The 17,252-nt window shown below is 51.2% G+C and overlaps 1 protein-coding gene across 1 annotated transcript; it reads right to left on the reverse strand.

The window, feature by feature from the left end:
* Positions 1–813: 813 nt before the first annotated feature.
* On the reverse strand, positions 814–15,022 carry RASAL3 (RAS protein activator like 3). The gene is made up of 17 exons (XM_084758727.1): positions 14,561–15,022; positions 11,066–11,205; positions 10,858–10,936; positions 10,690–10,751; positions 8,740–8,810; positions 8,237–8,363; positions 8,053–8,151; positions 7,115–7,651; positions 6,534–6,678; positions 5,364–5,508; positions 4,104–4,340; positions 3,808–4,009; positions 3,591–3,709; positions 2,570–2,960; positions 2,244–2,401; positions 1,497–1,560; positions 814–1,359 (listed from the first exon to the last, which is right to left on the reverse strand). Exons 1-17 carry the CDS (start codon positions 15,012–15,014, stop codon positions 1,204–1,206), a joined length of 3,186 nt encoding a protein of 1,061 aa, XP_084614853.1. The 5' UTR covers positions 15,015–15,022; the 3' UTR covers positions 814–1,203.
* Between the last annotated feature and the right edge of the window lie 2,230 nt (positions 15,023–17,252).

Here is a 17,252-nt window from a genome sequence, read left to right on the forward strand (position 1 = left end):
ACCATGTAGTCTTCAGGATACAGCCTCCAAATTAGTCCATACACACAAATCCAAAGCTGGTTGCTTTCTCCTACCCATCACTATTTGTCCACCCATTTTTCCACATGTTCAATTGAACAGCCACTCATCAATCTATACTCATCTATTCAAAAATCCAATCAACCTATCCACCCCATATCCCATGTACCAGCCCATTGCTTCCCCAACCAAGTATCATTTATCCACAATCAAGGAATTCAACAATCCTACCAACAACATCCATCCATACAGTCATCCATCAATTGCATTGTCTTCTCCAAGTGAAGAAGACAGGAGTTCATGTCTATCTACTATTATTTTCCCATGGCTCCTTTGGGAGTCCCAAAAGACCTCAATAAATGTGAGATATGTGCGTGTATGTATATTTGATTACTCATTTAGTTTAAGTAAATTTCCTATTATGAGTCAGCTTTCTCTAAACAGACCTATCCATTAAGATTAGTGGCCTGCCTTAAACCACAGCAAACATTCAGTGAATTAGCTAACCTAGTCAGCTGCCTATTGGTTCATCCACCCTACCCTATTCAAATGCCTGTCCATTTATTCAACCAGCCATATAACTCGATTGCTTTCTCACCTACACCCCTTCCTTCATCTGCCTCCCAGACTCCAGCCCTCCCTGCCATAAGGTACCTGGAATGTGACTTGGAGTCTAGAAAGGTTCTGTCACTCGGGGCTTGAGGTATTGGCAGGGCATGAGGTGGGACAGGTGAGTGGGAGGTCTGTGTTTCTTGGGAAAGCTAGTACTCCCATAACACTGATTAATACTTTTTTTTTTTATTGAATACCATTTGACTAAGAGTTGTCCACTCTGTAGAGAATTTTTAGATACATTTTGCAGATGAGAGAATGGGATCTCCAGAGTGACCTAGATCACGCCAAGAGTGAGAATCTGTTATTTCCATCTTCAGAAGATTTCAAATTAGGGAAGAAACTTGGGAGAGCTCAATGGGGAACTGGGTATGCTTCTGGATTAATTATTTGTAGGGGCAGAGAATGCAATGGGCTTAGTGGAATGGAAACTTACTGGGCAACCTCTTAGTACCACAGTGATGAGCACTTACTACTTCACCCGCCACTAAAGGCTATGAAGGCCGAGGCAGTCAGAAAACCCTCCGTAGTGGTTTTCTTGGCTTCCAGACCACGCGGAGTGGGATGCGACTCTCAGGTGCCCACGGACAGCTCAGCTCCATTGACACATGGTGCTTTGAGAGGCAGGGGCTGGCTCCTGGCTTCTGGTGTCCTTGAAGAAAGCTGTAGGCTTTGGAGGGTATCCCTCAGTTGCTCCTGAGTACGTGCCATCTCAGCCAGCCGGTGCTCCTGGGAAGGCAATGGATGGAAGTGGGTTTGAGGTTGGGGTGGGGGTCGTGTGTGTGTGTGTGTGTGTGTGTGTGTGTGTGTGTGGTGTTCACTAAACAGTCTCACCACTCCCCTCCAGTCTCAGGCAAAGGTCTCACCAGACTTTTCAGCCTGTGGCTTCCCTTGCTTGGAAGACCATCCTCAGAATCCAACTCTGAGAGCCTGTGAAGGTCAGGGGCAAGAGAGGGGGGGGGCAGGTCAGAAACTGAGAGAGTCCCTTCCATCTTGGGTGGACAGGAGAGAACCCAGTGGGCGGGGCTTGGAGTGGAGTTGGGGTTTTGTTCAGATTAGAGGACAAGGTGTATGTCTGAAGTAGGTCTGATTCAGAGCCTGGCCCAGCTAAGATGCAAAGACTAACCAAGTGTAGGGGTGCAACCCTGTAACTCCGGGATGGGGAGGGAGGGGGCTGAGGCAGGAGGATGGAGAGTCTATGGTTAGTGTGGTTAGCCTGGACTATATAGCTAAATCTTGCTTCACAGGAGGAGAGAGAGGGGGCGGGGGGGGGGGGGAGCTAGATGAAAGGATTAATCAATCAGCATTTGAAGGGGGAGACTGACCAATGGGAGAGAAGAGCCCAGGTGGCCCAATGGAGTTAGGAGGGCCTGGTTGAGGGGTGTTAAGTCAAAGAACCAGTCAAAGACAGGTATGAGATAGGCTCCCAGGGCCTGGGCTATTAACTTGGGGGGGGTGGCTCATCTAGTGGGTAGAGCTGTTAAGGCCTGGGGGTCGGGCTGGTTTAGGTGGGGAGGGGCTTTCTGGGTGAGATTTGGTCCGCCCTGGGGAAAGGCTTGGATCCAAGCTATGGTGAAAGCGGGGGGGGGGCGGGGGGGGGGCGGGGGGCTCACCCAGCTCCCAATCTGGAGTCCAAGTCCTGCAGCTGACAGCGCAGCTGCTCCTGCTGCTCCGTCAAAGCCTGGATGTGGGTACTCAGCGACTCCACCAAACGGGACAGAGCTTTCTGTTCCTCGCGGAGCGCAGCCACCTCGCACTGTATCTCTGCTAGCTGTGGGAAGACAGCAGCAGTCACCCGACCGATCCTCAGGTCCCTTCCTCATGTTACCATATTTCTATCCTGTTGGGTCAGAGTTGGTTAGACGAGCCCTAAGGTCCTTTCTTAGTCCCACTCCTATCCGTGGCTTGCCCCACGCCCTGGCGAGCCGCAAGTCGTCACCTTGCCTACTGGTCGGTGTGTTCCGAGAGCTTGGTATCGGTCCACGGGCTGGTTCAGCTGGCGCTGCCATGGCACCGATGGCTTCCGAGGCAGCGAGGCGGAAGCCCCAGTACAGGGCCGTCTGCCAGACGCCGGACCAGTGCGTAGAGAGCCTTGGAGTTGCGGCCTGGGACCCGCAGAAGGGCGGCGGCGGGCAGGCCGCCTGGCAGGGACGCTCTGTGTGCGCTGCACTGGCCGCGACCGCCGCTGGGACCGCTCCTCCTCCGGCCGCCTAGGGGTCCAGCTTCCTGCCCCTTGAAAGCTGCGCAGAGATTGGCTCTTGGAAATAAGAGGAGTGTGCTTGGGGAGGTCTCGAGGTGCCAGGAAGCCGGGTTTCTCCCCTGAAGGGAAGCTGGAGGTGGGATGTGGAAGGTCAGGCCCTCAACTGGCCCCAGAGATAACTCCACCCCAAACTAGAGCCAGATATGACCCCGCTTTTTACATCAGTAAAATTCTCTTAGGATCACACTTTGACCCATGACTTTGAGGCACGCTTCTCCCTAACTTCTGACTACCGTCCCAATCTAATCTTTTTCTCTAGCGCTGACTTCTGACCTTGACCATAACTTTGATTACAGTCCGTGACGCCATAACTAGTCCTGTTTACCCTAAGCCCTGAGCTTGACTTCTGTTCCTCTGACCTTTGTAACATCTTGTCTCCATCTGACCCCTGATTTGACCCCATCCACAACCTCTGACACACGCCCTTCATCTTTACCACAAAGCTACTTTCTCTGACCTGGGGGGTGGGGTGGGGTGACTCTTCCCTGACTTCTGACCTGACTCCGTCCCAATCTGAGACTCCTGACTCTGTGAATGTTTGTCCTTTGACCACACAGCGGGCCACTCCCCTTGCCTCCCTCTTTACATGATGCCATCCCCAGCCTCTGACCTCCAAAATGATCTCGCCCCTGACATCATTCATCTTAACGTATGAACCCTTGCTGCCACCCATGAGAACCCAGGCCAGCCTTGAGGTTACCTAGAATGGACCTGGGTGGGGATCTGGGGAAGACGCATTGGTACAGACACCGGGACAGGCCGGCCCTCCTCAATGGCTCGCAGTATGGTGGGCAGTGGCTCCAAGCTATCTTGGGTTGTCTGTCAAGGCATGCAAGGAAGACACCCTGAGAACTTTCCGGCACCGGTTTCTCTTGCCTTTTCTACCCTGCATCCAGGGTTGTGGGTTCAGGCCGCACCTGGTCAAGTTCGGCAAAGATCGTGCAGAGCTGGAGATGAAGAACTGCCAACTGGAGGCCCAGGTCTCCACTGCCCTGGTAGCCACTGGGTGTGGCATCTGCATCCACCATAGCTACCCGGTCCAGGAAGTGTTGCATGGCTGGTCCATGATCTTCCAGGAAGCTATTCATAAAGGCCATGTAGGCTTCCTTCTCCCCAAACCTGAGTTAGGGCCAAATTGGTTGAGTGACGACAGACACCTGCCAACCCCCTACTCCCCGGTCCCATCGCTGGCCCACATCCTCCCAGTACATACGGGGCACAGTTGGCGAGATTCTGGATGACCTTGGCGATGAGTGTAAGGGTTCGGGCTGGGCCGGGGGCTGGATGCTCTGGTGCCAGGCCAAAGAGACTGGGTGCCAAGATGGCAGGGCACAGGAGCCTGAGGAAGAGGGAAGCACACACCAGCCGGGGGCCCAGTGCCTCAGAGCCACGTGCTTTGCATGCTTCACGCCAACTTGAGAAGACGGTGCCCAGCTCTGCTGGGAAACAGCTGGGGCAGAAGAAGCAATAGTTAGAGGAAGGGGCTAGAGACAAAAAGGGCGTGGCCATTCAAGGTCATACATCCAGAGGTCAGGTGCATAGGAAGCATCACATGGCTTTATCTGTGATCTACGACTCATGAAGCCTGTGTGTGCTTTCTTTTCATTGAACCTGTTGGTTTGGGTTTTGGGGTTGGGGATATCTGGAGGGGGGGCAGTGGTTTAGGTTTTAGAGGCTAAGAACTTATAGCATAATTGTGGCAACTTCCAGAGCCTGTACTTTTAGATTTGGGCAGAGAAGATCAGGTGGGAACAGGGGTCATGAGTTCAGGTCTAGTTATAATTGTACATGAAAGTGAGGTGCCTGAGTGTCATATGACTTAAGATGGGGTTAGGGTTACAGTGTTACCTAGGACCATAAGTTACAGGCTTAAGCAATCAAATGATCTTAGCGTCAGAAGCCAAGGGGTTGGATGCTCATGTTTCCTATAATCAATTCCATGAGATTTGGGCTACAGGGTCTCTTAAGGTCAAGGATCATGGGACTAGGAATATGCATCATCTGGAATTAAAATCTTATGTTGAGGGCTGGAGAGATGGCTCAGAGGTTAAGAGCACTGGCTGCTCTTCCAATGGTCCTGAGTTTAATTCCCGGCAACTACACAGTGGCTCACAACCATCTGTAATGAGATCTGGTATCCTCTTCTGGTGTGCAGGCAGAACACTGTATACTTAACAAATAAATCTTTAAAAAAAATCTTATGTTGAGCAAAGTTAGGTGGTATGGAATCAATTGTGGCTGAAGGCAAAGGCAGTGTATCTTAGGCTGCTAGGGGTCAGGCGGCACGGTGTGAGTGTAGGTAGCCAGATATAGCAAAAACAACCAGGACAGTTAGTTAAATTTGACTTTGACACAGGCATATCTCAAATAGTAAATCAAATCTGAGCGCCCCGTATTTTGTTTGGCTAGTCGGGATGGATTAGTGGCCGAGAGAGGCAGGGCTGGACCTGGAAGTTGGATCTCTGATTCTCACCTGTAAGAGTGGATGATGTTTTCAAAAACCTCCTCACAGCTGCTTCGGAGTCTCGCTTGGTGTTTTGGCAGCTCTGGTGTCGGGCACTTGCTGGGGTCCACTTCACAGTCTTCAGTGGAGGCGCAGAGACACCGCACAACCTGCCCTGCAGACCAGTATAGACTGTCTAAAGTCATGAACCCAAACACCCCACACCCAGCCTCCAAGCCTGTAACTGGCTGGTTTAGTGTGTGGACTTGACATAAGCTAGAGTCATCAGAGAGGAAGGAGCCTCAACTGAGGAATGCCTCCATGAGATCCAGCTGTAAGGCATTTTCTTAATTAGTGATCAATAAAGGAGGGCCTAGCCCATTGTGGGTGGTGTCACCCCTGGGATGATGGTCCTGGGTTCTTTAGGAAAGCAGGCTGAGCAAGCCATGATGAGCAAGCCAGTAAGCAGCGCTCCTCCATGGCTTCTGCATCAGCTCCTGCCTCCAGGATCCTGCCCTGTTTGAATTCCTGACTTCCTTCCATAATGAACAGCAATGTGGAAGTAGAAGCTGAAGAAGGCCTTTCCTCCTCAACTTGCTTTTTTGGTCATGGTATTTTGTTGCAGAAATAAAAATCCCAACTAAGACCAACCCTATCTCGCTGGGTGTGGTGGCCCATGCCTTTAATCCCAGCACTCAGGAGGCAGAGGCAGAGGCAGAGGCAGAGGCAGAGGCAGGCAGATATCTCTGTGAGTTAGAGACTAGCCTGGTCTACAAAGCAAGTCCAGGACAGCCAGGACTACAAGAAAAACCCTGTCTCGAAAAGCTGCCCCCACTGGGCATGGTGGCACATGCCTTTATTTTCAGCACTTGGAAGGCAGAGGCAGGTGGATTGCTGTGAGTTCAAGGCCAGCCTGGTCTACAAAGTGAGTCCAGGACAGCCAGGGCTAACACAGAGAGACCTTGTCTTGAAAAACCAAAAAAAAAAAAAAAAAAAAAAAAAAAAAGCTGCCCCCACCCCGTTCCCCAAAAGACATACCCTATCTCCAACTTATTCTGGAAGCACCTAACACTTTGGGGAAAATAGCAACTCCACTTCACCCACTCCCAAAATCGTAGCATCCTAAAAGACCATTCACTCCAGAAGGCAGGTGACTCGGGGCTTCCTGCACCTCTGGCACCAATCCATTTCCCTGCTTACCTAGAGTCTCCTGGAGGTACTCTTGTGCCACCAGTTTCATGTACTCATCAATAGCCTTTGTGGCTAAGGTGTTTTCTCGGAATAGCAGTGCTTCATGGCCCCCACAGCGCGCCAACTCTGCGGTGCCTAGGTCTGTCACCAGTGCCTGTGGAGGACAGAGATCACACGGAATGAACTTGGAAATCCTAGCTCATCTTTCATACCCAGGCACAGGCCTTGTCCCTTTTCGCTGATAGTCAGGCAACAGCCTTCAGCTTTTCTCTGAGGCCACAAGTCCCTCCCCTCCCTCCGCTCCCGCCGCCTCTTACAGCAGAAAAGGACAGTAGCGACGAGGCTCGCCTCACCTCCACCCCCTCCCCTCTTGCTGAAGTTCAGAATCCCAGACGAAGTTCAGGGTCTGACTCTCACAGTTCAAGTGAAGGCCGGGCCCCTAACAGCTGAAGTTCTGGACTCGTCCCTCATTGGTAAAGTATAGGCCCCGCCCCGCTGGACATAGCCCGGGTCCTTCCTCTCCAGCACAACTTAGAAAGCGTTATCTGTCCGCTTCGGGCCACCTTGTCTGTGCAGTCACCGCTCCTCACCTGCGCCCGGCCGGTGGCTCGCAGTACTCGCACCATGGCTGCAGCCAGCTCCTCCTTGGCCTGAGCAGATAGTGTGGGCTCCAGCGCCCCGCACAGGCGCGAGTAGTGGAAGGTGAGGAACTCAGCCAGCTCCTTGTAGCGCTCCGACGGCAGCACGCGCAGACGTCGCACCCTGATCCGCGCCCGTAGCACTGCACCCGCTGGCGCCCCAAGCACCGGGAACCAGCGCTCCAGGCCCGTGGCAGGTGCGCGGGGGATGCTCACCGTCTCCAGATCCAGCGCCACCCTGCCCACGGCTGCCCCGGCAGGGCCTGCTCCGCGTAGCCTCAGCGACAGGCGACGGGCCAGTGGCAGCGCCTCGAAGTGGAAGCGCTCCGCCCAAAAGAGTTGGCCTGGGCCAGTCCGGGGCGCAGTGCGCGCCAGTAGAGCACCGTCCAGCCACAGCTCCGCTCGCACTCCGGGTGCAGCTGCTCGGGGCAGCCCCTTGGCCTCATGCACCCACACTGTCAGCCAGGTCTCTTGCCGTTCCAGGTTGTCCTAAGTGTAGGAGTAGGGTGGGAGGGATGATTTGGAGATGTCTGCGCTCCAAGACGCGCACTGTGGCTCCTTGGTGCGCACCTCGATCCCGGAGCCCTGCCCGCGGGGCTATTGCACGCCCCAGTGAGGGAAGAGGCTGGGGCCACAATATCTGGAAGCCACTAACCAGAACACATCTAGCTTTGGGGAATATCGCACAAATCGGGGTTTAGGATACAGAATAGCCCTGGACTACTGGGGCTAGTAGTCCATTTATGGGGCCAGTGAATAGGTTGGATAGATGTGGACTAAGCCGGTGTGTTGTACAGGAGATTTGGGAGCAAACTGTTTGGGTGGCGTGGAACGGGCAGGGCCTGGCTTGTGGAAGGCCTTTCTGTGTCGGTCCCCTCACCCTCAATGACCTGGTTCGGCTGAAACTGCCGACGAAGGTCCTCAATCCAACGGTCTCTCTCAGCGCTCGAGCGGCAAGAGAAACATCGGCTCCCGCCTGCCCAGGTTACCTATTGGGAGAGGCATTCAAAGGTTTACTAGAGGCTAAGATGGAGCCAGGGGTTTAGTAGAGGCTAAGGTAGGATCGTCGTTTACCTGGAAGCAGTATGGCTCTCCCAGGAGGCTAGGATGCAGCGGCCAGACTTGCACATTCCTCTCAGCGCCCAGGTCAAGCTCGGAGAGTGTGGGCAGTGATTCTCTGGAACCCAGAGCACTGGGGGGTCTGGCACCAGGAAAAGAGGAGCTTGGCGTCATTCCTCGCTCACTCAGAACTAAGCTTTCTAACCACTAGTCACCCTAAGTGCTGCCCCCTTTTGGTATCTTAGCGTTTGAATTGCTGTCTCCTTTTCCCCAGCCCTAATGGCTTAATTTTCATGCATTCTTTGGAGCTTCCAGGACCACAGTGTTCTGTTAGCTTCTATCCCATTAGAGACCCCACCAAGTTGGCTGGGGTCTTTGTGGTCCCAAGTTCACCCAGCATGGAGCAGAACAGTGAGAACAAGGGAGGCACCTGGTGACAGTGAGGGTAAGGAACCCACGCGGGGGCTGACTGAAGCAAGGTTGAGCCCCAAGCCCTCCAACTTCCCTGAGACTCTTACCCATCTCGAGTGGAGTGGGCTCCCAGCTCTGACCTGGCCCTTTTCTTCTCCTTCAGCCTCTTGAGTAACCCCTAAGTGGGCAGAGAGGTATGTGAGCCAGGAAGAACCCTCAGCTCTGTCCCCACTGACCTCTGTCCTTGAGATCTTGGTGGCTCAAACCCAAGTCCAGGCTGTATTAATATCTGTAACCCGCAGATGACATTTATATCCATGTTTGGCAATACTGGGGCAAATGCTCTTTATCTCCCCCTGCCCAACAGCTTGTATTTCTTTCCCTCCATCTTTCCCTTCCTATCTTCTTCCCCCTCTCCGTCCCTCCCTTCTTCTTTTCCTTCCTTCCTTCGTCACGAGTTTTGACTTAGTATCCAAGAAACCCAGCACCTTCAGAAACAGAGGTCAGCAAGGGTCTACACGGTAGAAGGAGTAGAAGCTGCTGGAAAAGCCCAGAGTGTCAAGGAAAGCATGTGAAAAATTCCTTTTCTTTCTGTTACTTTTTTTTTTTTTTTGATATTACTTTCTCACATACTCTGGTGCCTCACCTTTGACCATGTCCCCTGGAGGGGGAGACCTGGTGGCACTCAGAGGAAGGACAGCAGGTTACCAAGAAGAGACTTGATACCTATGAACATATACAGGAGGAGGTAATCCCCCTCAGGAACAGTCATAGGGGAGGGGAATAAGGGGAAAATGGGAGGGAGGGAAGAATGGGAGGATACAAGGGATGGGATAACCATTGAGATGTAACAAGAATAAATTAATAAAGGAGAAAAAAAAAAGAAACATTATACTTTTCGAATTCAGCAAAGCAGACAGGCTTTCATTTCTGACTTTTACAATGCTTTCTCACGTGCCCCTGGGTGTGATGTCTATGTGTGTGAGTGAGCAGGTGTGCACAGGTGCAGGTGGAGTCCTGAGGCACAGACATCAAGACTCTTCTTTAGGCGCTCTCCACCAGGAGGCAGGGGCTCTCAATTGAACCCAGAACTCACTGATTTGGCAGCCGCTGGTTTGTTCTGGGAATTCCTTCTCTTTGCCTCCCTTCCAAGTGCCAGATTAGAGGCAGGCTGCCACTCAGCTTAGCATTTGCATGCGTCCTGTGGATCCAAACTCGGGTTCATGCTAACTTGCCTCACCTCCTCAACCCTGGCAGCTTGCATCTCTCAAGCTCACTCACCTTTCTGAAATTTCTACAGACCCTTTGTGAAACAGAGAGGCAACAGGGTGTGGGCTCACTTCTACAATCCCAGCACTCGGATGCTGTTGCAGGAGAATTGCCGAGAATTAGAAGCCAGCATGAGCTACATTACCAACTTGCAGGACATTCTGGGCTACAGTATGAGACTCTGTTAAAGCCTGTGCCAGGTGTGGTAGTGCACATTTTGGATCCCAGCACTCCGAAGGCAGAGGCAGTTGGAGCCTTGTGAGGTCAAGGCCAGCCTAGTCTACACAGTGAGTTCCTGGACAGCCAGCTACACAGAGAGACCCTGTCAAAAGCAAAAGGAAAACAAACAAACAAAAAAACCCCCAAAACCAAGGCAAACACACACACACACACACACACACACACACACACACACACACACACACAACCAAAGTGAAACATATATGTCAAACAAAAACGGAGAGGAATTTCTCATTAGCTCTATCAATAGACACAGAGGCCGGGAGCTGGCCAGTGACCTAACCATGATCCCCTTTTCCCTGGCCCTTCTGGGCCCAGGACTGTAATTCCAGCTACGTAGGAGGCGGAGATAGGAAGATCACAAAATTTAAAATAGTCGTCATCATCGTTGTTGTGGGGTGTGTGTATGTGTGTGTGTGTGTCTGTGAGTGTTATTAGCTAAGGTCTGCAGATATAGTTAGATAGTAGAGCATGGATGAGGTCCAGGTCTGGGAGACCTTGCTCATCCCTGCTGCAGCACCCCCACCCTGTCACACTGGCTGCCTTACCCGAACATTGTGGACTTGGTTGGAAGCAGTAGCTTCCGGCTCAGTTTTTCCAGGGGTCCGATCTGTGGGTGGTCAGACGTAGGACGTTAAGGGCAGGAAGTATGGTGAATTATGAACCACACTGAAAGGCTCCCCAATCCTCCAGCCTCCCCAACCTTCCAAATTTACCTGGATCCCGGAGGTTCCCCAGGGCTGCTTGCATACTGCTCTCTGAGCTGGCGCTTCCGAGCCGGATTTGGCGAGGACCCTGTCCTCCCATAGAAGTGGGCAGTCAGAAAAGGGGGGGGGGACACACGAAGAGGCACATGTATTTCCGGTGTTTACCCCTCTGCCACTGCCTCTGTCCTGTTCCCTTCCCTCCCTTGCTCATTCTTACCTCCTCCTCACCGAGCACCACCAGCCTTCCTTCCAGCAGGGTGAAGCCCCCAATGTCCCAAACAGGCATGTCAGGGGTGGGGGCCTCAGGGATCTGTGCAACAGGTAGTTCTGGGGCTGCTTCCAACTCCAGCTCTGGCTCTGGGAAAGGGGGGGGGCAGGTGTTGGTTTCAGAATCTCCCCTCTGACATCTTTCTTCATGTAGCAAAGGGGCATGCTTCAGCAGCCCTGTTAGGCTTTGCTATCATTGTGTAAATCGCTATCTCTCTGGGATTTGTTCTCATTAACCCCAGAAGTGGACACAGCCTTCTGTCTCTGTGCCCACTATTTTTTTTTTAATTTAATTTTTTTTTTGATTTTTCGAGACAGGGTTTCTCTGTGTAGCCTTGGCTGTCCTGGACTCACTCTGTAGATGAGGCTGGCCTCGAACTCACAGAGATCCGCCTGCCTCTGCCTCCTGAGTGCTGGGATTAAAGGCGTGCGCCACCACCGCCCAGCTCTGTGTCCAGTATTATGTTTATCACTCATTGTGCCTTCTCTCACTCAGTCATTCAAAAGTTATTTAAAGAACATTAGAACTGAGGCCCTGGAAGACTGAGTGTCTGACCTAGAATCACACAGCTCGTGAGTGGTTAAGTCAGGCTTCTAACCCAAAATATTGAGCTAGGAAGAGGATGAGTTTCAGACCAGTTTGGGCTACTGATTTGAGACCTCATTCCAAAGGCAGAGGAGGGAAGGAGAGGAGGAAAGAGAAAGGGAGGGAAGGAAAGAAGGAGAGAGAGAGAGAGAGAGAGAGAAGGAACCTTGACCTTGTAGATAAATAACTAATCTGGGGCCAGCAAGGTGGTTTAATAGGTAAAGGTGCCAACCATGCAAGCCTGATGTGAACACACATAAAAGCGGAAGGAGAGAACTGATTCTACAGAACTATCTTCTAACTTCCACATGCTACACACACACACACACACACACACACACACACACACACACACACACGTGCGTGTGCACATACACACTAACTTATCTAAGGTAGAAAGGTATTGAAAAATTTGTAAGTATATGGGAGTTTTCTTTCTTGGGGAGGTGGTGCTGGTGGGGAGTGGGTCAGAGAGGACACGACTCTCCACCCCCCACAAACAGTGCATTTGTACTAGGTTCTGAACTGAATTTCACCCTGCCAAGATGGAAGGGAAAGTGTCTGGAGAGTCTGACACAGGCTGGAAGATGGCAAAGCCCAGGCCAATAAAGGAAAAGGCGAGCAAGGCTTGGAGGGAAGGTGTCGGCAGCCAGCTGGGGACTCGGGTTTACTGTTTGTGGTGCTGGGGATTGGCTTCAGGAAGCCTTACCCTCCACCAGTGGGTGACACCCAACCCCATCATGGGAGTAGCAGTGAGTCACAGGAGATGTTGAGCTAGGAAGGAGCAGCTTTACTTGGTAGAAAAAGCTGCCTGGAACCATATGGTAGGCAACCTCTGGCACTCTGTAGGGCCCCAGAGAATGATTCTGCAGGGCAGGGAGCTTAGCCCAATAGTAGAGCACTTGCCTTTCGTGTGTGAGTCCCTAAAAGCGGACAAAAAGAGATAGTTGGGCATGATGGTATAGTATACACCTTTAATTTTAGCAAACGGGAGGCAGAAACAGGCAGATCTGTGAGTCTGAGGCCAGCTAGGTCTACATAGCAAGATTTTGTCTTAGGAAAAAAAAACCAATACACTAGGAAACCACCTTTTTTTTTTTTTGACACTTATTTAGTTTGTGTTTGACACACACTTGCCATGGCATTAATGAAGGCCAGAGGACAAGCCGAATTTCCTTATTTATGTGGGAAGTGGGAATATACAGCACTGTTACTGTGATTGCCAAGAACAATTTTCAGGAATGTGTTCTCTCTCCTCCTACCACGTGGGGCTGACCACCAGGCGCTTTTACTCGCTAGTCACCTTGCCAGACCCCCATTTGTCTGGCAAATGACTTTTGCCAAAACAAGAAAGTCTTGTTCTATAGTCTATGCTGCCCAGAAATCAAGGGAGATTGTCCTCCTGCCTCCGCCTGCCAGGTGCTTGGCTTTTAGGTGCGCGTTACTACTCCTAGCTCTGAAATGGATGGCAGAGTTGCTAGGAAATCGTCCAGGAAACAAAGGCTGACTCAAATCTTCTCAGTTTACTTTCTAGCCTGCTTTACCACTAGGGGCAACGCACACGACTTTTTTCTTTCTTTCTTGGTGATAGGTATAAAACCCACAATCCCACAGCCGCTCATGTTAAACAAGTGCTGCACCACCAAGCCACATCTGCAGCCCTAAGGCCTTAGTGTATGCTGAGCCCTGGGCTGGCACTACATTCCGGTGTCTAATCTTCATTGTCTACGCTGTTCTCCGCTATTCTCCCATCTGTCACCTTCACATTTGCTTCTTTTTTTTTTTTTTCTGTCTGTAACTTCTCCTCCATCCTCTACGCTGTGAACTCCACAGGGTAGGGAATGTCATCCGCTCTGCTCACAGCTGTCCTTAGTGCCTCAGTCAGGGACTAGAATCAATTAAATGCTCAAAACAAACAAACAAACAACCCCCCCCCAAAAAAAAAAACCAAAAACAAAAACAGAAAAAAAAAAAAACCACTTCTGCTTGGGCCAGCAAGATGGCTCAGAAAGTAAAGGTGCTTGCCACCAAGGCTAACCACCTGAGTTTGATCTCTGGGACCCACGTGATGGAAGAAGAGAACTGACTCCTGAAAGTTGCCATTTGACCTCCTCACTGGAACCATGGCTTGCTTACCTCCTTCCCAAAATAAATAAATAAATAAATAAATAAATAAATAAATAAATGAATAAATGCATGCAGGTTGTCCACTGACCTCAACACATCTGTTGTGATAAGAGAAATGAGATGTGTTCACAATCAGACAGGCACATACATACAGAGACACACACACACACACACAGACTCAGACAGACAGACAGACAGACAGACAGACAGACGCACTGGCTCGTACATACACGCACAGAGACAGAGAGAGACACAGAGAGACTCTGAATGAATAACCATCAGCTTGAATGAGTGAGTGTGCTCTTCAAGGCATACATGGGGGATTTCACACTAAAGGAAACAAAGTAAGGCATAGGCTATATGGAAGACCGCTGAAACGCACATCCAGTCAATGGGCTTGGTCTACTGGATTCCAGAGACAACCGTCAGGGCCAAGAACCATTAGACACCCACACAGCACTAAGGCGCGTCCACTCAATGCTCCTTTCTCAGGCTAAATCCCAGCTTGCCTACAGGTCCAATGAGTCTCCCTCACATCAGTTTAGGCAGAAAGAGAGAAGAGGGTTGCTGGGGGCCCCAGCCGCTTCCTGCTGGGCTTTCGCACTCCCCACAACTTCCTGTGTCTAGAGGACTGTTGCTTGATTGACAGACAAACACCCAGGCATCCCGCCACCTAGGCTAACCCAGGCTGGGTTGGGGTGCGGGGTGGGGGGTGGGGCGGAGAGAATGTACCTGGGGCCTTGGCATCTGGCTTGAGCTCCAGCGGTGCCACATTCTTGTGCCTCTTCCACAGGGTCTTGGAAAGCCGGAGGCGATTGGGCCGTGACTCCTTAGGGGGTGCAGAGAGGACCCGACGAAACAGTGATCTAGCAGGTGGTTGGCTGCTCACCATGGGCTCCTGATGGCTCAGGGTCCTTCCCCAGGCTGCGAAGCGGCTCCAGCGGAACCCTCCAGCAGTCTTCTCCCCTCCACCTCCAGTGTGCCAGCGGTAGGATGTCAGCGGAGAGGGTGGCTGCGTTTGGGAAGTTTCACTCTGCATCGGTGGGTCCGGGTCCATGGCGGAGTCTCTGCTGCGAGACCAGAAGGTGACAGTTCTGGCCGTTGTCTGCCCACATTCTGTCTTCATCTTGCCCGGTCTCTTAGCTTTGTCTCCAGGGAACACACTTTGAGGGTGCCACACGTACATACACCCTCTCTTACCTTGGTTTCCTCCCTGGCCAGTCCCAGAACCAGCAGCCAGTCTTGCACTGTGCCTAGCTAGCTTCCTTCTCAGAACCTCGGTCCACGTGACCCTGTCTGTCTCCCCCGCCCCGCCCCCCCCCCCCCCCCCCCCAGTCAGGCTGGTAGGGCATGATGGGGACAGGATGCAGAGGTGGGGATGGGGGGGTGGAAGAGAGGTGGCAGTTCTGGCTTCTGGCGAGGACTACGAGGCTGTACATAACTTAACGTCTTTAAGTTTCAGTTGCCTTCTGTGAAATGGGAGCATTCTAGATAAATGCTGCCTAGCAAAGATACAGGGCCCTCTGAACTCTCCTCCTGGCCGGAATGTGGGAAGATTCACTTGTGTAGGGAAGCAGGCACGATTTTATTGGAATAAATGTAAAACACACGTTTATTTATTATTATTGTGTGCGGGTGCCATAGTGCTCACCTCATACGGCGATCAGAGGACAGCCATGTTCCCTCCTTCTGTCTTTATCTGGGGGATGGAACTCCAGATCTTACATGGCAGGTGTCATTACCAGCCCCTAGACCTTAGGGTCAGAACCTAGAGCCTGAGAATGCAAGGCCTATGCTCTATCGCTGAGCCACATACCTAGCTTTCTTTTAATTATTTATTGTACAGAGTGGGCCGTGAGCTAACCGTGTGTGCTGTAGCCTAGGCTGGCCTTAGACTCTTGGTTCTTGAATCTACAACTTGGCTGGGCTCTCCCCCCCTGCTCCCCCTTCCTCCGTGATAAGTTGGCAGCAAAGACTGTGCATGTGCGGTGGCACTTGTGGAGTCATACCTCCAGTCCCTGTTCTCCTAGCATGATTATCTAGTCTCGTCTGATCCAGCATTTCTCCTGCTGTGTAGACATCCACAAGACACGCCCACAACACTGCACACAAGACACGCCCACAACACTGCAACTGATAACTCCAAGTAATCCAGGTGTCCACTGATGGCAGAACAAGACCTGGGTGGCTTCGCCACACCTAAGAGTATCATAGAGCAAGGGAAAATGAGTAAATTCTGTAACTGATAATGGCGGATGAATCATGGTGCAGAACAAAAGCAAAAACTAAAGAGCAGACATTGTGTGAGCCTCGTTCAGATAGCATAGAGCTCTAAACCTTGCTGGGGGTGGTAACGCCCACTTAAAAAATCTAGCACTTGAGGCCAACCTGGTCTACAAAGCGAGTCCAGGACAGTCAAGACTACACAGAGAAACCCTGTCTCGAAGAGAAAAGCAAAACAACAACAACAGCAACAAAAAACCAAAACAAAACCCCTAGCACTTAGGAATCAGAGGCAGGAGATTTTCTATAAGTTCAAGGGCAGCCAGTGCTCTATTACAAGGCCCTGTTTCAAAGAATAACAAAGAAAGACAAGGAAAAAAAAGAAGTAAAAACTTCAGACCAAGCATATGATTATTCTACAAGTCAGGGAATTGGGGCTGGAGAGACAGCTCAGTACTGAAGTGTGCGCCTGCTTTGGCAAAGGACCAGTTCCCTAAAACTATTACAATAAATACTTGCCTATAATTCCAGCTCTAAGGGATCCCGTGCTTCTTTGGGCATCTGTACCTGTTTGGCAGGAGCACAATTAAAAAAACAATAAAAACAAATCTTTTTAAAAGGTCAGGGGATAAATTCATTCAGAGGGGCTAGTGGCTGAGTGAGGACATAGAGGAGACTTTAAAAAAAAAAAAGATTTATTTATCTATTATGCATACAGTACTCTACCTGCATGCACACCTGCGGGCCCGAAGAGGGCATCAGATCACATTACAGATGGTTGTGAGCTACCATGTTGTTGCTGGGAATTGAACTCAGGATCTCTGGAAGAACAGTCAGTGCTCTTAACCTCTGAGCCATCTCTCCAGCTCTAGAGGAGACTTTTGTAAGATGGGGTGTGTGTGTGTGTGTGTGTGTGTGTGTGTGTGTGTGTGTGTGTGTGTGTGTGTTGTGTCTAAGGCTGGCCTTGAACTTGGTATGTAGACTATTTCTGATCCTCCTGCCTCCCCTCGAGTGCTGGGATTACAGGTGTGATCCAGATATCAAGCTTCTTAGCCTCTTTGCTTATTGGTTGGTTTTGTTTGTTTTATTTCCACCCTTAAACCTAGGGTTTCATTTGTGTTAGACAAAGGTTTCATCAGTTGATCTACACAAGGCTTGAATGGAGCCTAGGCTGTCCTTAAACCTTTGATCTTCCTGCCCA

The sequence above is a fragment of the Acomys minous genome (genome assembly GCF_964271855.1).
Source record: "Acomys minous genome assembly, chromosome: 15".
NCBI lineage: Eukaryota > Metazoa > Chordata > Mammalia > Rodentia > Muridae > Acomys > Acomys minous.

Coding starts and splice junctions, on each gene's coding strand:
- RASAL3 (XM_084758727.1), bottom strand. CDS start 15,014: ATGTACGTGTGGCACCCTCAAAGTGTGTTCCCTGGAGACAAAGCTAAG. Junction 8,364..8,739: donor GCCCACTCCACTCGAGATGG/GTAAGAGTCTCA, acceptor TCCTGGTGCCAG/ACCCCCCAGTGCTCTGGGTT. Junction 3,710..3,807: donor TCTTTGCCGAACTTGACCAG/GTGCGGCCTGAA, acceptor ATGCCTTGACAG/ACAACCCAAGATAGCTTGGA.